At 45.0% G+C, this 20292-nt stretch overlaps 1 protein-coding gene across 1 annotated transcript; it reads left to right on the top strand.

Annotated features, from left to right (window-relative positions):
- Positions 1–7369: 7369 nt before the first annotated feature.
- On the top strand, positions 7370–17365 carry LOC129061212 (nuclear RNA export factor 2-like). The gene is made up of 20 exons (XM_054561875.1): positions 7370–7466; positions 7683–7836; positions 8459–8542; positions 8653–8757; positions 8872–8952; positions 9067–9136; positions 9283–9371; positions 9490–9597; positions 9771–9880; positions 11729–11765; positions 12272–12340; positions 12424–12479; positions 12628–12735; positions 12856–12914; positions 13005–13120; positions 13209–13251; positions 13900–13972; positions 14466–14639; positions 17024–17084; positions 17219–17365. Exons 1-20 carry the CDS (start codon positions 7435–7437, stop codon positions 17261–17263), a joined length of 1674 nt encoding a protein of 557 aa, XP_054417850.1. The 5' UTR covers positions 7370–7434; the 3' UTR covers positions 17264–17365.
- Positions 17366–20292: the final 2927 nt, after the last annotated feature.

Genomic DNA, 20292 nt, shown 5'->3' with positions numbered 1-20292 from the left:
GAAACTCCGTATTTCCCCTTCTATTTTAATGGAGAGCCTAGCTGGGTAGAGCAGCCTTGGCTGTAGGCCCTTGCTTTTCATGGCTTGGAATATTTGTTGCCATTCCCTTCTGGCTTGCAGTGTTTCTGTTGAGAAGTCAGCTCCTAGGCGTATCGGGGCCCCCTTGTATGTTACTTTCTCCTTCTCCCTTGCTGCCTTGAGAATTCTCTCTTTGTCTTTGACAGTTGCCATTTTAATGATTATGTGTCTTGGAGTGGACCTCTTTGAGTCCCTCTTGAGTGGGGTCCTCTGTGCCTCCTGGAATTAGGGAAATTTTCCATCATTACTTTTTCGAGGCGGTTCTCTATCCCTTGCTCCTCGTCTTCTCCTTCTGGTACCCCTAGTATACGGATATTATTTCATTTCAGGTTGTCCTGCATTTCCCTAAATGTCTCTTCATTCTTTTTGAGCCATTTCTCCATTTCTTGTTCTTTCTGGGAGCTTCTTTCTACCTTGTCCTCCATCTCACTGATTCGATCCTTAGCTTCATCCAGCCTGGTCTGGATTCCTTCTACTGTGTTCTTCAATTCAGAGATGGTATTCTTCATATCCTCTTGTGTCTTCTTGATAGTTTCCATGTCCTTTTCCAGGCTGATATCATTTGCTGTAAGATCCTGATAGTTTCTCTGCACTTTCTCATAGTTGTCTTTGGGCTGGCTGAGTTCATTGAGCTTCCTTAGAACCATTGTTTTGAATTCAGTACCTGATAGTTCCCTTGCCTCTATTTCATTTAGCTCTCTATGTGGGGAGTCCCCTTTTCCACTGCTTTTGGGGGGAACTTCTTTTTCCTCCCATTTTTGTGAGAGTCTGTTAAGTATTTTTGTCCGTTACTTTTCATTCTGGGCCTGCCTCTGATGATGTCAGTTGTTGACCCTATCGGACCTTGGGTTGTGTGTTTGAGCCTTCCAGGAGTCTACTGTCTGTGTCTGACTCCTGCTTGCAGCAGCTCTGTGACCCCTTCAGTCAGGGCTGGGCTATTTTTTGGGATCTCTCTGCACTCTCATGCAGGCTCCTTGAGTGCGCTCCCAGCGCGGCAGGATCCCCCTACTGCCAGGGCTCGCATGTGCTTACCCCAGACCAGGGGGCTTATGCGCGACTTCCCGTACTCATCTGGCTCCCTGGCCGGGGAGCTTCGTGGCACTGGTCAGTTTAGGGTCTTCTATTGTGTATTTTCCCAGCTTTTGGCTCTTTGGGTGCGTTGCTTGCCCTCGCCAAATGGGGACTATGGAAATGGGAAGAAGTCAGTTCCTTGATCTCTGGTTAATCCTGTCTCTGGACTCTCCTCCAAGGACTCTGGGAAGCTCTACTACTTTTGTGGGCTGCTCTGCAATCGCGGGCGGGCGGATCAATTTATGCCTGCCCTTGCTGCTCTGTGCACTCACTCGCAGGCTGTATTGGTGCCAATCTGTGGGAGGCCTTACCGGTCGGTGCAACCATTCGTCATTCCGCGGGTTACACACACGCTCGCCAACCCTCGCCGGTCACTTGGCCCAAGTGTGCGCGCCTGCACTGTGTGTTTTGGGGGTTCTATGTGTGCTTTTCGGCTTTTGGCTCTTTGAGGGTGTGGCCTCTTCCCGCGCCATGGAGACTATGGCAAGGAGAAGGAGTCAGGACTCCCCGGTTCCTCCTCCCGTTCTTTCCCCCAACGCCTCTGTTTCTAGTCTCTCCTCAGGGGTCTCTGGGCAGTTCTGTGACCCCTTCGGCCAAGGATCCACCGCCTGTGTGGCCTGCATTTCAATCACAGACAGTCTGGTTCCTGCGCGCCCCTCTTCTTCCTCTTTGGGGTCGCTCCTTTCCAGCCCACAATGGAGACTACGGAAAGGGGAGGGAGTCAGAGCTCCCCAGTTCCTCCTCCCGTTCTTTCCCCAACGCCTCCGTCTCAAGGCTCTCCCAGCCAGTCTGCACTCAGCCCCGCAGCTCACACGCATACAAGCTATGTGCAGAGCACACAAAAGGCAGGTTAATTGATTCCCTTATGCCTGAGCGAGATGGTAGTTGCAGAGTGGGAGACGTGCCATCACCAGGGCTCCACCGGCCCGCCGTGTCAGTTCTCTTCACAAAGTTTTCCTCACCAGTCTTTTCCCAGGCACCAGCCCACCCTGCTGCCGCCTCTACCCAGAGATCAAGGAGTGTGGCTGCCACTGCAACTTTTGCGTTGGCCCTTTAAATGTCTCTTTGCATCCCCAGCCACCTTTCTCTGGCAGAGAGCGCCCCTAAGCTTTTCGGGGTTGCGTTTGGTCTTTATTTTCTTGGATTTAGCTGCTGTAGTTTTGGGGTTCCTGTTTTGATTCAGACCCTGTTCTTCTCAGGGGAAGCTAACTGGACGTTTCAATGTCCCTGTGGTGCTAGTGCCTGTGGGCACTCAGCCCTCCCTCTTGAGCCTCCACCGCACTTCTCACCCATTGGGATGTGTGAGAGTGGAATCCACTGTCCGTGGCTCCAAGGCTCCTCTCCCACTATCGTTCCATTGTTTTCCAGGTGACTATTGTACTATTTAGTCGCAATTCCAGTTTAGTCTTGGGAGGAGGTCAACGTGACTCCCATTCACTGCTCTGCCATCTTCTCTGGATCAATTCTTAATTAATTTATTTTTTAAAGATTTTATTTATTTATTTTTAGAGAGTGGGGAAAGTGCAAGAAAGAGAGGGAAAGAAACATCAATGTGTGGTTACCTCTCATGCTCCCAACTGGGGATCTGGCCTGCAACCCAGGCATGTGCCCTGACTGGGAATAGAACCAGCAGCCCTTTGGTTCACAGGCTGGCGGTCAATCCACTGAGCCACACCATCCAGGGCCATTTTTAATTTTTTGAAGTATCTTCCATATTGCTTTCTACAGTGGCCACACCAGTCTGCATTCTCACCAGCAATGCAAAAGTGTTCCCCTTAGAAACGACTTTCAGTAGCAAGCTACAGTGAATGCAGGCTTTGAAATACAATAGTGTGTACTTGAAACCTATGTAAAGTTATTAACCAATGTTCCTTCAATAAAAACATAACAACAAAATAAAATATTCATGTGCTTCTTCTGGAAAGCTTTAGAGCAAGGATATAAATCCTGAAACTGCTCAGAAACCCAAAGCCAGGCTCCATTGGGTGATTTGGCTTCCACCACTGGAAACACTATTTACTGAAAATTCTATTGCTTGAATTTAAACAAAATTAAAATATTAAAAGACCAAAATGTAAAAAATAATTAAAGGACATATAAGAAAGGGGATGAAAATTAGGTCATAGGTATACATAATACATGAAAACAATGTGCAGTACAATCCAATTTGTGTGGCAATGCATTTACCAACATGATTTGGAATATATGTATCTGTACAACCTAATTATTAAAACATATAACCAAAAGTAATAACATACATCCATATACACACACAGTCTTCCTTTCCTCTGAGACACAGACTGTACATACTCTTTTATCGTAAAGTTGAGCACTCGCAGACATCAGACATGTCTGTTGGATTCCAGAAAAGCCTCTTCTCATTTCGGTTACCACCATTTATAAAAGCCTCCCTTCCTGAGATTAGAAAAGCTGTACTTTTATATTAGTCCACAAGAGGGACTTCACTCTCTTTCTAACTATACACTAATGAACAATATTAATTTTGCAATTCACAGTAGTTTTACAAAGCATGTTATGAAATAATTCTGCAGCCCAAATTTGTGTGTAATAAATAAAGATAGGTAGAAATGTATGAGATGAATATACGCTCTAAAATAGTTTCCCAAATCTATACTACACACATTAATTTAATAAATATTAATTGGGTTTCTATTACTTGCCAGACATTGATAGCCCAAACTGACTCTTAATCTGAAATGTATAATCCGAGTATATGCATATTTCCCAGTCTACTCCAAGACATACATTTCTACTTGGCCCAAGACACTTGGGCACACCTGAGCAGGAGTGAGTGGCTACTGGCCACAAAACATTATCTCTGTTTTTCTCACTAATTTATCCTTGGGGCTTGAAAGTTTACCACTGAAGAATAATAAATGCAGTAGCTGGAGAATAACTTAGGACATAAAGACAGACCAATAGGCAAGGACAAAATTTCTGTTCTGCCATTTACTTGGCTAAGAAACCCTAAAAGTTGTAATTAACACCTGTGAGACTAATATTCATGATCTGAAAAGGGACCGTGAATATACTTCCATGGGGCTTCTGTGGCGAGGTCAAAGAAATCTAGTGAGTGAACCCAACGCTTCTCAAATGTTAGCTGCTGCTGGGCAAATGTGGTTTACTTCTTACACCATTCCTTCCCTGCAATATAGAAGGGATGCCGTGCCATGTATGCAGAGTCATAGTGAGGATGTAGGCAAATGACACAAGAAGTAGCCATATGTACCCACGTGATGTCTAAGAGGATACTCACAACTATTTCTTTGTGGGAGGATCAGCTAATACCTGGTGGAGCCTTAGAGGGAAGCCAGGAACACAGGGTAGGAGGTACTAACTACTTTATATTACCCTTGTTATCACCTTTGATTGTGATGGCAAGACTGTGAGTCAGGGATTGTGCTGAGATGCAAATGTTCTTAAGTGGATGTATGTACATGCGTGTGTGTGTGTATGTGAGCGTGCATGTGTGTGTGTGTGTGTGTGGTGTTCATCTGTGGCTTTTATCACATGCTCACTCTCCTGAGAAATTCCCAAAACAAGACCATGCCTATGGTCACTTGTGTCTGAATCACTTTGATGAGGGAGGGCTCTGGCCCTGTTTATGCACCTGTTTGCTTGCTTAGCTGGTTAGTCTAGGAATTTCTGTAGCTATAGCCAGATCACTTTTACACTTTTCCCTCATGGATGCTATTTGTGAAGTAACGTCAATCCTCAAACATTACTCTGACAATTCTTATACAGCATATGTTGGCACTGTGCCCTTATGCCTCCCTTTAATATTTCATATTTTCCATTCACTAATAAATTTTCATGAAAACGAGTTATTTGCCAGACATTCTTCTAACATTAACAATGAGGTCACTCTTTGCTGTTGTTATTGTTGTTTACTAGCATTATGAATGCATGGCTTTTTAACATGTTCATGGGCTTTAAATCATTGTCATATAGGTTTGAGCACAGTGAAATGATTAGACCTACATTCTCCTGCTGGGTTGAAAACTGATGATGAGGGGGCAGGGATGAAACCAGAGAACTAGATGGAAGGCAGCAAAATCTGGGATATAGAGGTTGGTATCTTGGCCAGAGCGCATAGTAATGGAGGTAGTGAGAAGTGATTAGATTCTGGGTATACTTTAGGAGAGAGGCCTAGAAGACACCCTGATCACTGGGATGTGGCGTGTCAGGGAAAGAGCACTGCAGTGCCCTCCAAGTTGTGGGGACTGAGCAAGTGGTATTTATGGGTAAAATGCTCTACCCATATTCAATTTCACTTTCAGTGCCACACGCATGGAAGGTGTCAAAGGCTGTGAGTTATAGGATTGTCCTGACAGTGAGCCATACAGTGACAGCAATAACTCCCCAGAGGCGTTAATCTGAAGCCCAGTTGTCATCAATTCATCGCTGAATAATCAGCCATGATCAGAATTTTGCTCATGAGTGGTGGCCCTGAGGCAACACGGGCTAATTAATGTACAAAATATACAACACACAAACCTAGAGAATATGAGACCCCAAAGGAAGATGGTTTCTAATAGTCTAATTTCCATAATCTTCCTGCTCACTCAAACCACTAGTGGTGTTGTCTGCTGGTGCACTGTTTCAGTCAAATGTAGTAAAGATAAAATATCCTTACTGAGTCCACATATGGGAGAGAGAATCAAGACTACCTTGTTTCTGTAGATGTACCCTCCCCCCCAAAAAAAATGTCAAATCCTTCCACATGGAGAATTGACATATGTTGGTGGGAGTGTTTGTGAAGGAAGGGGTGGACAGCAACACAAATCCCAGGAGAGCATACAGAGTGCAATATTACCAAGGCACTTTATGAGCGTATCTGTGGTTACAATCTCCAATAGGGTAGATGTCAGAGCAAAAAAATTTAAGAAATGAGAGGCATTATGTAATGATAAAAGAATGACTTCACCAGGGAGACATAATGATTCAAAGGGTGTATGCAACTAACAACACAGCCAAAAAGTACACAAAACAAAAACTGATGGTGCTGAAAGGAGAAATAGGAAAGTCGAAAATTAGAGTTTGGGTCTTCAACACCAATGTCCCTGGAAATTGACAGAATTACTAGAGGGAAAATCAGCACATTACTAGAGGGATAGAAGAGATTTGAATAATGCAGTAAACTAACAAGATCTACCTAATAAATAGAACACTCCACCCAATGGCAGCAGAATACAATCTTTTTCACCTGTCTATGTAACATTCATCAAGACAGGCCACCTCCTGGGCCACTAAGCAAAGCTCCCCAAGTTTAAAAATAATTGAAATAATACAAAGCATGTCCTCTGACCATAAAGGGATCATTTAGTTATGAAATCGATAACAGTAAAGAGAAAGGAAGAATGCTGTAGTAAATTGCGAAATGGTAGTTGAAACACCATTCCAATGTGTTGTTCACACCCATGCTAAAGAAGAGCTGAGGTTAGAAGGAGTTGTCTTCTGGACTCAAAAGCTTTTTCAGACAGAGCAAAGAGAAACCTATGTCTGGATATTTCAAATAGAGCATTTTTTGGAGCAAGGCTGGAGGGAGAGGAACAGTTTAGGAGGCTGTTACCTCTGTTTCACCTGACATTAAAGCTTGTACTGCACCAACAAAGGAAACACAGCTTGCTGAGTGTTAGTGGAACCAGATTGGTGGCTGATTGGGTCTGGGAAGCATGAGGGAGATTGCTTCCCATGTATCGGTGAGGTAGTTAGAGAGCCCTGAGAGAGGCAAGATTCACATGCCTTCCTGATGTGTGGCCGGCGTCCAGTCTAACCCACGGATGCATACACCTCTGTTCTTTATACATCCTGCTCCATTTTTAAAGAGTTTCCACACAGTTTCCTCCTCCTCTCCCCCTCTCCCTTCCTCCTCTTCATCCCGCTCCTCCTTCTTCACCCTGCACGATTTGTCCCCGGCTAGCATCATCTGTCAGATAAGGCTCTCCTATCCGGACAGGCAGAGGAGTTTCCTTTCTGGGGTTTGAGGGACTGGTCCCTTAGGGCAGGGTGGCGCTTTGCTTGCCCTGCCATGGTGATAGCCTGAGAGATGGTACCTGGCAAGCGGGCACAGACGCATCTCCAAACTTCCATTCCCCCCCCTCCCTTGTTTCAGAGGACAATGATGCTGGTAGCTCACCTCAAGGAAGAAAGAAAGGTTGGGGTTCTTTTCGAGGTAATTTGGGCAAGAGGAGCCCTCATTATCAGCACGGTGGATATGAGCTTCAGCCTTCACACCTCCAGAGGGATGATGGAGACGTGGAGATGAGGGGTGTCCTGAAGTACCAAGTCAGACAGTAAGTGACCGGGCATCCTGGTTTGCATGTAGCAGTCCATGGGACGATGCAACCCTTTCACTCTCTGTGGTTTTATTTTTGTTCTTCTCTCACTGGAAAACTGAAGAGTGCTAGAAGTGAAATCATGGTTCGGCAACTGTAGTCCTGATGTCAGAGAAGCAAGAGAGTATAGAAGACTTTCTTAGCATTTATGGCCACCCTTCTTCTTCTCCACAGCACTCCCTATACTATGGGACATGACAAGAGGAGAGTGAAATGGCATAGTGAAGGCCAAATCCGTGTTACTCTGTGGAGTAACAGGAAACATCTCACGAGAGAGATGGGGGAGGACACAAGAGATGGAACCCAGTCCAGTTGGTTCAAGATCACAGTGAGTGTCCTGAAATAATGTATGGGTGTGCGGGAGAGAAAGGTCAGGTGCACTCCTGCTGGTCTCACGTAGAGACACTCAGTAGTTTGCTGGGGACAGTTTACAATCTGTCCTTTTTATTACTAGGAGTTAACATTCTTACTCATCTAAGGGTGCTTTCAGAGAAGCAATATAAGGAAACAGGCTGACTGTATGGAAAACGGGGGAGGCTGTCTAAAGGCAAAGGTGGAACTACCACCACTGCCAAGGAAATGGAGCAACTTCACCCTGGATGTCTCAGTGTGGCTCAAGCTGAGTGTGGGAGATGGGGGCGGGGGGTCGAGCGTCTGGAAAGCTTGTCAGAGGGTCGAGCAGTATCCTAGATAGGATCTCCTGGAGCTTTACAAAAGGAGGAAAACGTCTAACCTTTTAAGTTGATTATGGGGCGGAGAGCTTTGCATGGCGAGATAACGGATTTAAGCACCCCGTATTTGGCACAAACGTAAGAAATCATGCCAGTGATCCCTTCTTTAAACGTCCCTTAAAGCTGAGTAGGAGTTTGGGAAAATACTGTGTGAGGCCTGTTCTTCAGCCTTATTCCATGTGGTTCCTCCTGCCTCTATGCTTTTCTTTTGACCTTTAGATTCCCTTTGGAAAAAAGTATGACAAGACCTGGCTAATGAATTCACTCCAGAGCCATTGCAGTGTCCCCTTCACTCCAGTGGACGTAAGAGAGGACGGTGAAGCCAGATGAGGGGGCACAGGGAAGGGGGAGAGACCTGGCTCAGCTGGGGCCATGGGCCTCTGACACTGTTGTTGTTGCTTCGATCCCTGTAGTTTCATTATGTGCAACACAGGGCTCGGTTCTTTGTCCAGGATGCTAGCGCTGCTTCTGCACTGATGGATGTCAGCTACAAGATTTGCGATGAGGAGAACAAAAAGGTGTGTGTGGAGGGCATTATCTCTACTCAGTCCTGAGGAAGGAGGACAGGCAGAGCTGGTCAGCTTCTTTGCAGCTAGAGTTCCCGGTGCTTATCCCTCCTCTTCTTCCTGCAGATACCTATCTTTGTCAATACTTCTGCTGTACCTTACTCTGTGCGGGATAAGTTGGCGCCAGAAAAAATGGAGCAGCTAAAGGTAACGCAGTCTCAAGGGTACATGTTTGCCTCAGACCCACCTGTTCCTCCTCTAGTCCCCGATTTCCCAGTCACCACCACAGCCTCAGAGCTCAGTCTCCATCTCCCTCTGCAGCTGACCATGAGCAAACGATATGAGGTCTCCCGGAAAGCTCTTGATCTCCAGAGCCTACGCTATGACCCAGGTACGGCTGACAGCAGTAATTCTGGGGCAGGTGAGGGCAGAGGTCACTGCTTGGGAGGGAGACTTAGGGATGGTAACCAGGGAAGGTTTGCTTCTGGTCCTGGACCCCTATCAGCCTTCTCATTCCCTGCCCTTGACTTCCTGAAGACTTGGTGGGCCACGGCATTGACATAATCCTGAATCGCAGAAACTGCATGACCGCCGCCCTGCAGATCATCAAAATGAATTTCCCGGAGGTGAGGCCTTAGGTCCAGTTCTGGTGTTATGGCTGGGGGTGGAACAGATGGGACGGAGAGCAGTTTTGTCTCCGAGGTCCCAGATAGGAACCGTCACTCTAACTCTTCTTTCCCAAAGCTGTTGTCCTTGGACTTGCACAGCAACAGACTCTTTCAGCTGGATGGCCTGTCTGATATTACACAGATGGTCCCCACAGTCAGGATCCTGAACCTGTCCAAAAATGAGGTGAGAGAGGGACAGATCAGAGTTTGGTTGAGGGTGGTGGGCAGTGGTTATCAGAGCGATGATGGCGGGCAGGCACAGGCACCTGTGGGTAAAGGAGGGGGCTGTGGGTTCAGGGGCTTGGATGTCCCTCTTTCCCTGGGACTCTTTTTGGACTTCCTCCCCACATTTTTCAGCTTAACTCCACCTGGGAGTTGGGGAAGATCAAAGGCCTGAAGCTCGAAGAGCTGTGGCTGGAAGGGAACCCCTTGTGTGACACCTTCCCAGACCAATCTACCTACGTAAGGTCAGTGCGAAGCCCTGTCACCCTTCCTGGGGACCTTTGATCCCTGGGAGCCCCGCCACAGAAGGTGGCATCCCCGGTGCCTCCTCTGAGAGGACCACAAGCCCCACCTTCTCTTTTCTGTGCCCGTCACCTATGCGTAGAGGTCTCCTCTCCCTCCTCTGACCTGCTTAGCTGCTCTCCTGGTCTGGGGTCTGGCTCCTGACTCTGCACCCAGTTTCCTCTAGGGGCCCGCTTTGTGACTCTGCCTCTAGTTTGCTCTAGCATGCCACCCAACAGCGTGCTCCAGGGTGCAGGGCCTCCCCTCCTCACCAGGACTAGGAGGAGGCAGATACTGCGGAACGTCCTCCACCCCAGAGTCAGGCTGAGACAGGCCTTCCTGCTTCTGAGGTGACACAGAGTACCCCTATCCTATTGCGGGAGGAACCTTCTTTCCCATGCGTCAGAACGGTCTCCCCTCGAATGCCAGGTTGGCATGGGGACCTTCCCCGCGCCCTGTGGCTGTCATCACGACATCCGTTCTTTTAGTGCAATGCCAGGGGATGGGGCACCCTTGGGAGAATCCAGAGTTCCCTGAGTCAAGAGGCCAGAAGTGAGCCAGCGCCAGTGAGCAGAGGGCCTCCCGAGGTAGCAGTGGAAGGCAGAGTGCAGAGGGGGTTGAGGAGAGGGAGGGGCAGTCCTATTAGGGGCACTGCCCCTCCACACATCCCATCACCTGCCTGGTCCTTCAGAGGAGCCCTGGGACGTCAGCCATGGGAAGGATTCCTCAGGCAAGGAACCAACTAAGACCGGCACAGGTGCACAGGAGCCATGAGGAGAGAAGGCGGTGATCATAAGAGGGGGCCACAGACCCCCAACCCCATGCTGAGCTGGGGCCCGACCTTTACCCCTCCTGCGAAAGGTCTCCTGGGCCCGTGGCTGCTGCGTCTCCGACTCTGAGTTCAGACTGAGCCCCCGCAGTTGACAAAGGCTCAGTCAGCATCCAGGGGCCCTTCGGCCAACAAGTGCATGATTTCCATCCCTCGCTGGAGACCCAGGGCCATCCAGGGACAGTTGAAGGAAAGGGCTGCTGTAGGGGAACCGTGTTCCCTTCCTTCTTTCTCCTTATCTGACGCCATCCCCCACCACCAGAGCAGAGCATCTTTCCCTTCGCTCTTTTTCCCCTTTTCGCTCGTCTCCACTCCCCTATGTCTTCCCAGCCTCCTCTCCTATCTTCAGCCCCCTTCTTTCTTCTTCCCCCTCCCTTTCCCTCCCTGCCTCCGGATCCCTCCCTCACTCCCCTCCCTGCTCCAGCATCCTGAGCCATGCATGGGGTGGGCCCTGGTCCTGGCAGGATGCTGGACCCCCAGTGAGGTAGCAGAGCCCTAGGCTCCACCCCCCTTCCCACTTCTCTGGAGCCTTCACTGGGGACCAGGAGGAAGAAAGGGAGGCAGGGGAAGGGAAGAAGCCCTGGAGTCTGAGACCCAAGTGCTGTGTCTTGTGGCCCTGGAGAAGGGAGTGAGGGCCCTCTGGATGGGAGCTAACGAGCAGGATGGAGAGGGATTGAGGGAGAGGGAGGGCAGGAGGGAAAAGGTGACGGAGGGAGGGAGGAAGGGAAGCGATGTGAATGTGAAGGTGTGGAGCGAGATGAGGAGACTGTGTGTTTCTGAGACTCCGTATGGCAGAGGGTCAGTGCTCAGCAGGGAAGTGGGCCCAGAGCCCTAGAAATCAGAGGCTGAGGAGGGGAGGGGCTGCTGGGTGGGCAGAACACCTGTCTCTGTTCATGCCATCAATGCCATCAGTGTTTTAACTAAATGGAAGCACTGCAACCCAAACTATCAACCACGTCTTTCTGTTTTTCAATTTGGACAGTGCCATCAGGAAATGTTTCCCCAAGTTGTTACGCTTGGTAAGTGCCTTCGTTCACCATCGCCTCTACTCACGCTGACGACCTCCACACCTGCCCTCAAGCACTTTGTTTGAGTCTTGCTTAAACTACGCGTTTGCTTCAGACCCTTATCCATTTTGGGGGACATGGACTTCTGAAAAAGACATGAATATGATCTCTGTGGAAATGTACACACAGAGAGAGCGAGACAGGGAGAGAGGCAGGGAGGGAAGGAGGTGGGGAGGAACAGAGAGAGGCAGGCAGGTAGGCGCGCGCGCGCACGCACACACACACACACACACACACACACACACACACAGAGACACACACACACGTGTTTCCAGTAACTGCAGAGACTTCCAGGACCTCATGATGCAGTCTCCCACTGTAATCTTGCCCATTGAAATTTCCAGGGCCCTTTCATACCTAACACCTGCCCCTCACTGTCTCCTGGACCCATCCTTCCCTGTAATCATCCAGGACCACCTCCCTTGTCTCCACTCCTGACTTCCTCTTCCCTTCCCCAGGATGGCCAGGATTTACCCCCACCAACTATGGTTGACATTGTACACGTGGACATGATAAAACCCTGTAAGGTGAGTATAGACCGAGAAATATTTGGAGTGTTGCAAGGGATGCTTTGTCTACTACATAGTTTGAAGGTGTCTTTTGATTCCAGGAAAGCTATAAAGGATCTGAGACACTGAAGAATATAGTCTTTCAATTCTTGCTTCAGTAAGTACCCTTCGGATCAGGTAGTAGAGGGGGACTGGGACAGGAGAGGCTATACAAGCTCAGGTCTGCTCATGGGTTGAAGGAAGCTTTCAAGGCCCTTGGGGGCCCAAATCAGAGAGATAACCAGTTCACCATTTTTTTCCCACAGATATTACTTGATGTATGATTCTGGAAACCGACAGAGTCTCCTCAGTGCTTATCATGATGAGGCCTGCTTCTCCCTGACCGTTCACTTCAACTCCAAAGACCCAGCTCCGTGAGTATCACAGCTCAGACTCTCCTCCTGGGTTGTGTGGCTCCCCAGCAGGCACAGGCCAGCTCATGGGAACACCCACACTGGCCAGACCACCACCTCCTGCTCCTCTTTTTCTCTTAGAAGCAGTTTGTTTGAGTACTTCAAGAATAACAGGAATATGAAGAAAGTCAAGGATCCTGGTAATCGTGTGATGTGAGATCAGCATGGGAAAAGAGATCTGGCAATCATAGTGGCCAAGAGCCCAACCTTACCTTTTCCTTCCCCCACAGACCTGCGGGTTCAGCTGCTGAAACATACAAAGCATGATATTGTGTGCCCCCTCTGTTTGTTGCCCAAAACTCAGCATGACGTCATCTCCTATGTGGTAGACCTCTGCGTCCAGACAGTAAGCATCTGTATCCTCTCTCCATCAGAAAGAAAGAGGTATGATGTTTAGAAGGATGCTGAAAGCTTTAATAACCGTTCCCTTTCAGGAAGTGATGCTCTGTTTTTCTGTCAGTGGAGTTTTCAAGGAAGGTGAGTGTGTGTAGAGTTCCCCCCTCCATATCCCCAACTACTTCCTTTCCCTAACTTGACTTCCTCCCAAACTTTCCCAGCTTCCCAGATTGCTTTCTTTTCTTTTTTCATCTCCTCTCCCCTCCCCTCCCCTCCCCTTCCTTTTCCCTCTCCCCTTCCCTTCTCTTCCCTTCCCTTTCTCCTAGTGCTGCTTTGCCCCCAAAATACTGTGTTCTGACATACATCCATGCCTTTACACCCTCATCCATACACCCTAACACAGCTCATGTGTTAGAGACACAGCCTGTGAAGTTTTCACCTTAGTTCCTTACTCTGTGACCTTGGGCCCATCTAACCTTTCCATTTCTTTATTTGCAAAATAGGCTGGTAATACCTTCTTCTGGGGCTGCTTTAAAAAAAATGAATCAAGTGAATATGTATTAGAGGAGCCGACACATGTTAGGGGTCCTGTTACTGAGAGTTGATTATACCTACTGCTGCACTCTCAGTCCTTGAAATCCTTTCCCGAGTCCCAGTGAAAAATTGTCCTTGTCTGGCTGCCATCATGGTGTTGCAAGAGTATCAGGTTAAAACCCTGACTAGGGAATGCTGCTTGAGTGAAATGTATGTACAACTCTAAGGCGGGGTTGCTCCTTGTTGTCTTTGAAGTGGAAGGAAAGTCTCAAGGGTCTGTCCATGCCTTCACCAGGACCTTCATCTTGTCTTCTGGAAGCAATTCCAGGTAAGTGCTGTGGGCATAACGTGAGAATGAACACCCATCCCAGCCTAATTCCACTGGTGTAAGAGTGTGGTGGTGCAGCCTGGAGGTTTTCTCAATACTGTGGAAAGCCAACACATAGACCCAAGGAGAGGTCCAAGTTAGTGGTTAACACTGTGGGCTCTGGAGTCAGAATACCAGATTCTTTTCCTGACATCAACACTCACTAGATAGCTAATTGACTTTGGTGAACTTAGAAGACCTTAGTGACTCATTATCCCCTTCTGATAATTTAGCTGCTGTAAAGGGTAAATGCATTAAGATTAAATCCAAAAATTGAGTGAAGCTGGTAGACAACTTCTTGAAAGGTGAGCTCAGAGCGAGGGACAGAGGTACCAGCCAAGGAATCCGGGGAGGGGGAGGCCAGGCACAGTTGGGGTATGGAAAGAAACTGGTTTCTGAGTGACAGTGGGAGCAGGATTGTTTTGGGGAAACTGAGGGCTCATCTTTCTTCCAGTCTGTGCATCGTGAATGATATATTGACCGTGGTGGCAAAAGAAACCCAGAGTGAGTTCTCCATTCCAGTGCCTACACCCACCTTCAGCTCCCTGCCCACCCTCTCTGCAGAGCAGCAGGAAATGGTGCAGGTTTTCTCCACCCAGTCCGGGACAAGCCTCCAGTGGTCTCAGAAGTGAGTGCTGGGGATCTGTGGGGATAGGAAGGAGCTGGGAGGGCAAGGGAGTGGATCAGGGGGAATTTGCATTTAATTCGCAAAAATAACCATTTGGATGTGCTTCCAAAAAAGTGAGCTCATGAAATACGTATATTAATTTTATTCTGATATATGTAAATAATTTTAAACAATATATTGTTCAGATGATATGGGCTTGCATGTATAAAACCCTAAGGAAACCACTAAAAATGTTAGAATTAATGAATTAGTTCAGCACGATTGCAGGATACAAGATCAATATACAAAAATCAATTGTATTTCTATACACTACTAATATGAACAATCAGAAAATGAAATTACAAAAACAATTTCATTTATAATAACATCAAAAATAACGTGCTGAGGAATAAATTTAACAAAAAATGCAAAATGTATACTCTGAAACCTCCAAACATTGTTGGAGTAAATTTTAAAGGACCTAAATAAGGAGGAAGATATCCCATGTTTCTGGATCAGAAGAATTAATATTGTTAATATAGCAATACACCCCAAATTTATATATAGATTCAATGTCATTATATCAAAATTCCAGCTGGTTTCTTTGTACAAACTCACAAGTTAACCCTAAAATTTATAGGAAAATGCAGTGGACCAAGAACAGACAAAATAATCTTCAAAAAGAACAAAGTTAGAGAACTCACACTTCCCCATTTCAAAACTCAGTACAAAGACACAATAATCAATCCTATATGGTACTGGCTTGAGGTTAGACATATAGATCAATTAAATAGAATTAGAGACTACACACTTGTGTGCACACACACTCACCTCACCTTTATGGACAATTGCTATTCAACCAGGGTACTGAAAGTATCCAAAGAGTAAAGATCAGTCTTTTCAACAACTGATTCAGGGACAACTGGATACCCGCTCACAAAAGAATTAATTTGTACCTCTATCTCACACCATATAAAAACATAAATCAAGTTATAACTAACACTATAAAAATCTTAGAAGAAAATATTGGAGTAAATTACTTGTGACCTTGAATTGAGCAACAGTTTCTGACATATGCCAAAAGCACAAAGAAAAAATAAATCAGTTAGACTTCATCAAAATTTAAAATTTTTTGCATCAAAGGACACTAACAACAAAGTGAAAAGACAACCCGCAGAATGCGAGAAAATGTTTACAAATCTCATATCTGACAAGGTATGCTTTCCAGAATGTCTGAAGGACACTTTCAACTCAACAATACAGACAAACAACCCAATTTGAAAATGAGAAAATGATATGAATAGACATTTCTCGAAAGCTGATATGCAGAAGACCAAGAAGCACATGAAACTATACTCAACATCATTACTCATTGGGGAAATGCAAATCAAAACAAAGAGATACCATGTCATACACACTAAGATGGTTTTTGAGTGAAATAGAAAGTAAGTGTAAATGAGGATGTGGGGATATTAGAACTTTCATATATTACTGGTACAAATGCAAAATGGAGCATTCGCTGTGGAAATCTTTTTGGAAGTTTCACAAAATGTTAAACATGTAGTTACTATATGAGTCAGTAATCCCACTCCTAAGTATGTAACAAGGGATACGAAAACATATGTTCAAGCAAGCGCTTATACAGGAAGACTCATAGCAGTATTATTCTACTCGGAAACAACCCAAATGCCTTTTAGCTGATGAGTGGATAAAAAAAAATATGGTACATTCATATAGCAGAATATTTTAAATTCACAAATAGAACACAGTTCTTACCTACGTCATGACATAGATGAACCTTGAAACCATTACACTAAGTAAAAGAAGCCAGAGTCAAAAGCTCACATATTGTATGACTTCATCTACACGAAATGTCCAGCATAGGCAAATCCACAGGTACTGAACACAAATTTGTAATTGCCAGGGTCTAGGGAAAGGGAAGGAAGAGGGAGTGATCTCTTATACTTAAGAAGTTTCTTCCTGAGGTGAGGAAAATATTTTGGAATTAGATACTTGGCAATGGTTGCACATTCTTGTAATATACTAAAAAGCACTGAATTGTACACTTTAAAATGGCAAGTGCTATGGTAAGTGCACTATAGATCAATAACGTATAATTGGAAACTTGCATTTTTAGGTTTCCATTTGTTGTTTTCTTGAATATCTTTCTTTGTCAACATTATTAAGCTCCCGTGGTCCTCTGAAGAGCTCTATTTTTCTGTTTTGAATGCTAGTGACAGAGGTTTTGGTTTTCACCCGGTCTTTCTTCCTCATTACACATAGTGCTCTTTCTGTACATCTGCCCCAGCATCGATTTAGCCACATAGACTTAGTGGTGGCATTGCATGCTCAGCGTGTCTGCACTGTGGTACTACGGGAGATCACCTGTTCTTCTCCCGCTCCAGGTGCCTTCAGGACAACGAGTGGAACTACACCAGAGCTGCTCAGGTCTTCACTATGCTCAAGGTGAGGTCTGGGTACCAAGTGGGTTAAAGATGGATGTTTCCGGGCCTTTGGGAAGGCCAAGAAAGTGGAGCCTGGTGCCCTCGAATGAAACTCAGGGAACTGGTTCTTCTGACATCCCGATTCCTCCCCTGCAGATGAAGGGCACGATCCCGGAGGAGGCCTTCAAACAAATCCCTTAAAAAGAGCCCTTGGATGTCATCTTTGTCTTCATCCCCATCGCTCTGTTTTCTCTTTTCTCCACTCTGTTTTCTCTTTTCTCCAGCCTAAGGCCATACCCATGATTGGGGCTGGAGGCCCGGCTGACCAGGAAGCTGAAATTACCTTCTAGAGTAACATAACCACCTGAAGGGTCATTTGTTCTATTTCCCATTCATGATTGCTGTTTTGTTTCCCATAATAAAAAGTGATGTTACACATTGTATGTTGCATGTGTTGGATTACTCTTCCCCCGCCCTACCATGAGCCAATGGGTCCAGGACTCGAAGGTCCTTCCTTCTCCACCCCCAGCTCTGCCATTCACCTTGGCATTCCCTAGCAGTTATGTCAGGCTTGACTCTATAGGTGGTTTGCCAATAAATTCTGATAACAAGGGACACATGCTGTTTCCAGGGTTGGCCTTTGAAAACAGTGTGACTCAGTCAGATGCTCTACCTAGAAGCCTGCAGAAGCAGACATGGATTCTGGCACAAAGAGCTTTCCCGGGGATGCATACTGCATAGTGCAGGGTGTGGAAGGAAGCAAGAGGAGTCTCATATTTTATTTCTTCCTGGTCATTTAAGTATTTTGAAAAACCATACTGTAGTAAACAAGTTTACAATTTGCACACAGGTGAATGGGAAATGGGCCTTTTCACACCTCTCACAATGCTTGCATTTGGCTTCTCATCCACTCAAGGTACAGCCTCCTCCCTCTTTTTGAAGGTGTACTGTTTATGGGATCTCATTTCAGCCCCTGAGAGTGAGGGGGAGTCAGCGTGTCTCCCCAGTGCATTTCTCAGATTGCTGACACATGGTTCCCTTTGTCCATGTTCCTGAAGGGGTTAAGCCATTTATTTTTCCTTCCAAACAAACAATAGCATAGAATCTCCAATTATTGTCATTTCAGTGGGACATTTCTTGTTGACTGGCAATTAGCAGAGTTGCAGGTAAGAGTTGAAAGGGGCACTAACACAATTTATTCTCCACACTTTTGTATTATTGGCACTTTAGACAAGAAGCAGGCATAATTTTTGAAACTAAAATAATAGTGATGCCAAACCAAATTCAAGTTTCAATCCTATAAATGATGATACAAGTGAGGTAGCATCAGTTTACAAATTGTGCCTCTATTTCCACTTCTTAAATAAGTTATTTCCTACCACTTGCTACTGTTCAGTTCTTTATGTATATTTACACCTGAGTCTCTATATATGCATGTGAATTTCTTAAAAATATAAACAAAGGAGATAATTACCATTACATAAAGAACAATTCCATGTTATTCCATGTAGTGTCCCAGTGATCAAAGCCTCAAAGAAATCTCAGCCTTTTCACCTAGAAAACCCATACACTTTAAGCAGTTACTCCCATTTTCCCTCTACCCTAGACTCTGGCAATCTGTATTTATTCTTCTGGATATTCCACATAAATGGAATCATACAATATGTGAGTTTTTGTGTCTGGCTTAGGATAATGTTTTTGAAGTTCATCCACAATGAAGCATATATCAATACTTCATTTTTTCTGGGTTAATAATATTCCAGTGTATGTATATACCACAATTTGTTTATCTACTCATCCTCCAATGGATATATCGATTATTTCAGCCTTTTGAATATAATGCAGTTGTGGGCATTGGTGTACAAGAACCTGTTTTAGCATCTTTTTAAAATTATCTTACATATACAGAATAGGAGTGGAATAGCTGAGTCATATGGTATTTCTTTAATTTTGTGAGAAACCATCAAACTGTTCTATATTGCAGCAGAATCATTTTACATTCCCATTATGGTTTGATTTACATTTACCTAATGAGTAATCAATTTTCCTCTGAGCTTTGCTTTTGCTGCATCTCATAAATTTTGGTATGCTGTATTTCCATTTTCAATTGCCAGAAGGTATTTAAATTTTTCCCTCATGATTTATTCTTTGACCAATAGGTAGTTTAACTGTACACTGTTCAGTTTCCATATATTGGTGCATCTTCCACATTTCCTTCAGTTATGAATTTCCAGCTTCATTCCACTGCAGTCAGAGGAGAAACTTTGTATGATTTCAATCTTTTGAAATTTATTGAGAACTACATTTGCGGCCTAACATATGGTTTTTCTGCACACGGTTCCATGTACGCTTGAGAAGAATGTGTATTTCAGTGTGGTTGACTGAAGTGTTCTATAGAAGTCTGTTAGTTCTGGTGGATTTATGGTTTTGTTCAAATCCTCCATTTTCCTGCTGACCTTTTGTCTAGATGTTTTATACATTATTGAAAGGGGGATATTGAATTCATAAACTAGTTTTGAAAAACTGTCTATTTGCCCCTTCAGTTCTGTCGATGTATACTCCATATATGTTGGGTCTCTTTAGTTTGGTGCATATATGTTTATAATTATTATATTCTCTATATCTAATGATCTTCATTGTATCTTGTAATAATTTTTATGTAACGTCTATTTTGTCTGGTTTTGGTATGGCCACCTCAGCTATATTTTTCTTATTGTTTATGTGGAATACATTTTTCCATTCTTTCAATCTCAACCTATTTCATTCTTTGGATCTCTTGTAGATAGTACATAGCAATCTTTTTCAAAAAATATTCATTCTGCATTTTTGCTATATTTTCTATATTTCTCATATTTTTTTATTTTCTCAATTCTTACTAAAATGGCTTATTTTGTAGTTCATCAATTTTTTTTCTAATTTACATTTTTTATTCCCTTGTCATATGTGTATGTATTTGTGTGTCATTTACTTAGTGGTCACCATGAGCATTACAATTAACCTTCCTAAATTTTAAACAATCTCTTTTGAATTGACACAAACTTAACTTCACAGTCATACCAGAGCTCATTTCTGTACAGCTACACACCCCACCCATTTTATGTTGTTATTCCCACAATTGACTTCTTTGTACTTTGTGTGACCCATATATTTATATTTATAATTACCAATTTATGGAGTTCTTATCAATAATGTAGGAAACAAAGCAGGGCTTTTTAAGCCAAAATTCAGTT

The sequence above is a fragment of the Pteronotus mesoamericanus genome, unplaced genomic scaffold (assembly GCF_021234165.1).
Source record: "Pteronotus mesoamericanus isolate MK-2021 breed Mesoamerican mustached bat unplaced genomic scaffold, CSHL_Meso_final scaffold_550, whole genome shotgun sequence".
Classification (NCBI taxonomy): Eukaryota; Metazoa; Chordata; class Mammalia; order Chiroptera; family Mormoopidae; genus Pteronotus; species Pteronotus mesoamericanus.
Note: the sequence above shows the minus strand (reverse complement) of the source record. Positions and strands in the feature narration are given on the sequence as shown.

Bases quoted from the DNA above. Each gene is read 5' to 3' on its own strand.
- LOC129061212 (XM_054561875.1), top strand. From the start codon at position 7,435: ATGAGGGGTGTCCTGAAGTACCAAGTCAGACA. The intron at 9,372-9,489 runs GTGAGGCCTTAG...TCTTTCCCAAAG, and splicing joins TCAAAATGAATTTCCCGGAG to CTGTTGTCCTTGGACTTGCA. The intron at 9,598-9,770 runs GTGAGAGAGGGA...CACATTTTTCAG, and splicing joins TGAACCTGTCCAAAAATGAG to CTTAACTCCACCTGGGAGTT.